The sequence below is a fragment of a genome, unplaced genomic scaffold, assembly GCF_019419815.1.
Source record: "Pyrus x bretschneideri cultivar Hongxiangsu unplaced genomic scaffold, Pyrus_bretschneideri_v1 Contig11, whole genome shotgun sequence".
Taxonomy (NCBI): Eukaryota; Viridiplantae; Streptophyta; class Magnoliopsida; order Rosales; family Rosaceae; genus Pyrus; species Pyrus x bretschneideri.
In genome coordinates this window covers 1168377-1174953 of record NW_025999402.1, presented here as the reverse complement: position 1 = coordinate 1174953, position 6577 = coordinate 1168377, and the positions used below count along the sequence as shown (strand labels likewise).

Below are 6577 nucleotides of genomic sequence, written 5' to 3'. Positions count from 1 at the left end.
CCTAAAACAATTATCAAATCACATCTCAGAATTCTTATCGATAGAACATGTAACTTACGTAAAATAAATTCCTAAGGGTGTTCTAGAATGATTTGAGACCCATTGACCAAAAGTCAACCGTCGATCAAAAATTGACGGTAGGGTCCACAGCTCTACGTAACTCAATCCAGAAGATCCGCACCTCGGATTTCCAATCCGTAACTTTCCAAGATCCACATTAACTTCTAGAACAACATACTAAAGTTTCATTACGATCCCACAGTTGGATCCCCGCCAATTACAATTTCAAGTGGCGGTTAACGTTTTATTTTATGAACTTACAAATCCAATTCAGAAAGATCTGTATGCTGGATCCCCGATTCGTAAGTTCCTATGGTCCTCAAATATTACGTACTATAATGTACTAAAGTTTGGTGACGATCCAACGGTCTGATCGTCGATTACTATTCCAATCAAGTGGCGGCCCTCAATGGAATTTCGCCGGATTCTGCAAATTTTGCAGATTTCCTGAGCAATCTTTAGAACTTCATATCTCACTTGTTTCGCAACCAAATTCGACCCATAATTTCGAAGCTAGAGAAGTGTAGAAAGTTATACCTGCTTGGAGTCTAAATGGTCGCCGAAGATGGCGGTAAAATGGCCTGAAAGACGGTTGTCCGCGGGAAAACTAGAAAATTCGTCAGAATTTCTGGGCAACCTTTCAACATCCTTAACTTTGTCAATACTCAATGAAATCAAGTGATTCAAAAACGTAAATCATAATTCTCGACGAGATGAAGAGATTGGTACCTTTCATGATGGCTATATCGCCGTGATTTTTCCGGAAAATGACTCGAAAATGGCGGAGGTCGCCGGAAACTGCGCAAACTTTAAATCGTTATAACTTTCTCATTTCTCCACCAAATCACACGATCCAAACATGAAAATTCATCTACACAACATGAGGAATCGATTTATACCTGTTTTGAGTTCAAAATATGGCTGTAAATTGTCTGAAACTGAAGGGAAACCCACGGCTCCAATGAAGGTTCTTGAATTGGCATCCGTGCACAGTATTCCGAGAAACCAAAATTTGATTCAGGTTTCTAGGTCCGAGGAAAGTAAGAATATGGTGATTTTCAAGTCGTTAATTCGTCGGAAAGGTGGATTCATGCTTAAGTGTCACGGGGAGGGAGTTAAGGGCGAGAAAGAGATGTGAGCTGAGATGAGAGTCACGGGAGAAAGGAGAAGAGGAAAAGAAGAATCCAGAAAAATGGGGATCAATTTGTGGGTCCCACATGGCACACAACCAATTTCACATGTTCAATTGTCCATTTATCAAAATGTCCTCGATGTTTAAAGGTTCGTAGAATCTTTGTTATAACTTCAAATTATGTTCCATTTGCGCCAACCTGTTCGTAGCGACAAGTACTATGAGGATACGCCAAGAAAATGAGTCTTACGTGGCACAACAAGACGGTCAAACAAAATCAACGCATTTGCCACGAAGGGCATTTTCATAAATTCACTTATTAAAATTATAAAAACCGTAAAATTGGGAACAGGTTGTTACATCGAACATATTAGGTTTGTAACTTACTTTTTTGCTTTTGGTTTTGTTACTTATTTTATTTTGGTTGCATGTTAATTTGACTTGTCATGAATGATTGGTATTTCAATTTGTATAAAATTTGGAAATACCAAACCATCCCGAAATACCGAAAATTGGAAGTACTGAAATTTCGGTTCGGGATTGGTCTTTGAATTCTAGTTTCAAAAAATTTCGGTTTGGGATTCAGAATTGCATTTTCTGTTTGGGATCCCTTACCGAACCACCCCTAGGTAGGACACATTGATAAATATAGGTCACTTCTAGGGATGGGCAACGGTTATGACGGGTGGGTAACTGCGGTTATTTACACGTAACCGTTTATCCGTTGGGTAATTGCATAAATGGGTATACCCATACCTATTTATAAAACTGTTAACCGTACCCATAACCGCTTACCCATTTAACCGTAACCGTTTACCCATTTAACCGTAATCGCATATCTATTTAACCATAACCGCATATCTATTTACGCGTTTACTCATTCTTCACCCCGTTTACCTTTTTCTTTTATCCGTTTATCCTTTTTTTGAAAGAAAAAAAAATTGTTATAGAAACATTTAAAATGCATTTCGGTACTTAAATTTTAAAATCCTCATACTATTTTGGAAATTAAAATAATAGTTTACGGACGATATTAAAACCAAATAGTATCCTTAAGATGGAAAATGCAGGCCTTTCAATATCTTCTAACCAATAAACCTAACCACAAATTGTTCCTCTTCTTCATTTGATTTCCAATTGGCGCCCACAATCCTAAATCCAAAACACAATAGGGCAGCAGGGCTAGTGTATATCTTTTTTTTTTTAATAGACTTTCATAAACTTTTCATAGGTAAAAATTTTAAGGAAGCATTAATAAAAACGGATTAGACCAAGACTATTTTAATAAAAAATCATCCTATAGTTTTATTTAATAAAAACATTTCAAAATTAATCATAACGATAAGAGCTCCAAATTCTACACGGACTAGATTATAGAGCCCAACATAAATAAAATTAAGTTTCTAAAATTACTGCAGCAGAAAGAAATCCCAGCCCTTAGCAGAAAGAAAACCCAGCCCTTAGTTAATTTTGTTTAATAAAAATCAGTTAAATAAAATTAAAACAGAAAAATAATGTAAATCTTAATGAAATATTTTTAATACTGTTCACTTTTAACATGAAAGACATTTTTATATTAAAAAGTCATTTCTAATACTATTTATTTATAATATTTTTTATCATTTTAATTAAAACTAAAAATATTCAGAATTTTAGTTAGTTTCGTAAAAATAATAGCAAAAAACTTGATGAAGGCTTAAATATCCCCAGCGACCGATTCCCACCCCCAACGGTGACTCACTTTCGATCTACAACGACGACGAGGATCTCAGCTTCCTCGAAGACGCCACCGACCAACCAGATCCGGACCAATACGACGACGATTTGGGAACTTCTCCGATGTCGACGACAACGGGTACAGGAGAAGATGGCAGCCCAAGACTCCTGGCTGGGTTGATGCTAGTTCAAATGATGGGTTGTAGGCCAAGTGCACCAACGATGAATCCAATAGGCAACGGAGCCAAAATCGATCAAAACCCATAAAAATTCACTACCAATCAACAAAAAAACCAATCAAACCCCAACAAAAACAATTAAATTCACAAATTTTATCTCAGTTAAAAGGATCCTCACCAAAAGGATCCGGAGAGGATCCTGTTGGCTTGCACAGACCCCATATCGACAGAAAGGGAGAAAATGCAGGATTGGCACTGGCCTGCTCACGTCCCCAAATCGAATCCACTGGCGTCGACAAAGACCCATCGACTCAGCCACCACCGGCCATGGCTGCGATCTTAGCTCGGAAATTTCTCCAGGCTCTCCGCGTCAGACAGCTCGTGAGTTTATCCTCTGCCCTAACCCGCCTTTTCTTATCCTCCGTTTGGATTCCGATAAAATCCGGAAAAATTGAATTCCAAGTTTGAATTTGGTTGTTACCGGTGAATATTTCGAATCAGCTAGCCCACGCTGCATAGCAACAAATTACAGGACCACAGCGCTTTCTTTTTCTTTAGGTGTAGAAATTTAGATTAGAAAGCTGGTTTTAATGGACTATAATTAGGGAATTTGATCGATATTGTGGATAAATTTTCGTGTTGATGTGTTGTTAGTTGGCACTTATGAGCTTGTTTAGTAATTGCTTTATGTTTCTCATCTGATCAGATGTTTCTGACTTTGGCATTTGCATTGTATGTAGCTATATTTTTGGATTCCTGTTTGAATCTGTTCAATGCAAGTAGGAAAGGAAACGGACTCTTTCTCGTTCGATTCCATGATTGGTATTACTTGGAGTGATTGAATTTGGATCCTATTTAGCAAAAAAAAACATAGTGATGAATTATTGTAGGACCAATCTTTGGTTAGGAAGTTCCTCTAGACCTGCCCTCAGAAGAATTGCAACTTAGTTTTGTATCGGTCGAGAGTCGACAGTATTAGTCAATTTCTCAATGGAACTGTTGAGGGGAGTCTTTGGATTGCTGCTTAAACCTTCATTACGACCGTAACAGCCATTGAAACTCACCTAAAGAGCTTTCTCTATTACAATTGTGGTACAATTGAACCTGACAGGTATTCTTGTGTTTTGCTAACGTTGAGGAAAGTAGATGACGTTTAAATTCTTTAAATTTGAAAAATAGCTGAATATATAATTATTTTGAATTAAAAATTTAGTTACTAGTTATTTCCACCGTAGTAACAACCTCTGTGTTGAAAATTTGTATTAATCTGGCAGCCCTGATTGCAAAGACTTCAACTTTTTCGTGGGACTTGACGGTTTGGTCTGAGATGGGTAAGCCGGAAAATTGGGACTTGACGGTTTGGCCTGAGATAGGTAAGCCGGAAAATGGGGTAGATGTCGCCGCCCAACCTATAAGTTCTTCTCCATAAACATCACCTTTCTCAAGATATGCAGTGCTTGACGAGCCACTTTCGCCACCAGTAGTTCCAGTCTTGTAAGCAAGTGCAATGCCCTGCGTGATGAAGAGCATCCTATCTAGTGGCTCCCCCTCTCGAATAATATAGGTACCATCAGCATAGCTTACTGGCTCAAGATCCTCCATGATTGCATCCAACACTTGTCTGTCCTTGTTTTCAAGCCCTGGCAACTGGGGTTAATTCATACATGTAATTAGAAATTTAAGACTACATCGATAAGATCCAATAAGCAACATCATTTTACTAAGACGGATGATAATCAACTGTTTAAAAGTAGACTCACGAAAGCACGCCTAAAGAACTCAAAGAGGAGTTCATGCTCCTATCTATACAATAGCTTGAATTCGTTAACTAGATTATTCGAAAAACCATCTACTGCCACAGGTTTATAGAGCACTAAATAGAGCTATGCATATGGAGAAATTGACAGAGATGGGACATTAGGAATTTACTTTCGTTAGTGTAGGTGTAGCCAAGAAGAGATGGCACTTCAAACGTCTCTGAAGTTCCCAAGGAAGTAACGAGAAGATATTCTCTGCAGCACGACCTTCGTCCTCTTCAAGTGCTTCGATTACCAATTCCCAAATTGCATATTCTACCCTCTTTTCAAGACCATATTCAGATACCATGAACTTTATTCGTGGATCTATGACTCGCATCCGCTGCCAAATCTGAGATGTTCTGCTAATTGCCTGCATAAATGTCTACACCACAACATGGAGGTTTGAAATTGAGTTTATTAAATCCTGAAATTTACATGCATTTATGTAGAAACTACTCAAAAGAAAACCAGATATAAAAAATATAATTCATCACCGACTTGCACATGTCCAAGCAGATACATGAATAGTAGCAGGCCACTGATCGAAATAGAAATTACAAAGGCGCTTTCCCATGCATTGGTACTAGAGTTGAGGTTTGAAGCAAAAGAACTGCAGAATTCATTGGAGCAATATATTAAAACAATATTTGAAAAGGGACAACTCATTGGACGGCTTGCGTGACTGAATCTTGATAGTTAAACGTCGGCACATCCCATGCACTAGTGTATTCGTGTGAATGATGCAATATCTAAGAATAAAAATACTTATGTAGGACAAACCTCAAATTTCGTAAGCCCCACGACAAACACATCAAGAGTTTTTGAGGAAAATCTGTTGTTCCCACTATGCCAGACTGAAGACTGTCAACGAATATGCCAAAATCGTATGCCATTGGATTTGGTGGATTTGTTGGACATAAATCATTTAGAAGTGTGACGTTTTTGAACGGAGTATTATCACATTGTAAAGTTCTTAAGTTGCATCCATTTTCACTTCGACAAGTAGAGATCCAACAATCTATCTCTCGCTGAGCAGAAAAAAAGTACCAAAATGCCCCAAGTACCTAACAAACCAAGAACTACATTTGTAACTCAACGATATTTACAAGTAACTTAGGGAGTAGTTAAAATAAACTAAGATAAGACAATAACTTACATGGCTAGCAAGGATGTACATGATGAAATTTAATACACCCGAAATCCATATTTGCTTTCTCCTATCAAGTACCTTGCGACTTTCACGTGTTTCCTTGTTAAAGTCCTTGCATACTCTGTACATTGGATAAGCTCGTGGAACATATTGCAATAGAATAAGTGAGTTCAAAAACTTCATTCTATTCAAAGATCTTGAGTTCCTCGTTTTTGGAAGGAAAATTAGAATTACGATCTGTACACAAATGCAAACCAATAGCTAAACTTAAAAGAGTTGTGTGACAGAATCAGCAAAATCAAATTATCCTAATTCCTCATATATGACTTAATAGATTACGAAAAATAATTTACCCCATAAAAGTAATTGGCTTACTTGTGGAATAGGAAGAACAGCTAAAATGTTATACATTCGGCATTCGGGTATGACGTCATCTAGGAGATCTTCCAGAATGTACGATGTGCACCAGGTAGGCAGCACATCACGGAGGAGGTTAAGTAGAAAAGGGAGATCTGTAAATGGTCGCAAAACAATAGCTATA

At 37.7% G+C, this 6577-nt stretch overlaps 1 protein-coding gene across 1 annotated transcript; it reads right to left on the bottom strand.

Annotated features, from left to right (window-relative positions):
* Nucleotides 1-3871: 3871 nt before the first annotated feature.
* LOC125472388 (cyclic nucleotide-gated ion channel 1-like) lies at nt 3872-5853 on the bottom strand. Its single transcript, XM_048573741.1, has 3 exons — nt 5385-5853; nt 5017-5268; nt 3872-4734 (listed from the first exon to the last, which is right to left on the bottom strand). The coding sequence occupies exons 1-3, from the start codon at nt 5550-5552 to the stop codon at nt 4297-4299; spliced, it is 858 nt and encodes a 285-aa protein (XP_048429698.1). The 5' UTR covers nt 5553-5853; the 3' UTR covers nt 3872-4296.
* Nucleotides 5854-6577: the final 724 nt, after the last annotated feature.

What these genes read in the sequence shown, in the direction of transcription:
- LOC125472388 (XM_048573741.1), bottom strand. Translation starts at nt 5,552, where the DNA reads ATGAGTTGTCCCTTTTCAAATATTGTTTTAATATATTGCTCCAATGAA. An exon ending in ATCTGCTTGGACATGTGCAA is followed by an intron (nt 5,269 to 5,384) that starts GTCGGTGATGAA and finishes GTTGTGGTGTAG; the next exon opens with ACATTTATGCAGGCAATTAG. An exon ending in CTACACCTACACTAACGAAA is followed by an intron (nt 4,735 to 5,016) that starts GTAAATTCCTAA and finishes AATTAACCCCAG; the next exon opens with TTGCCAGGGCTTGAAAACAA.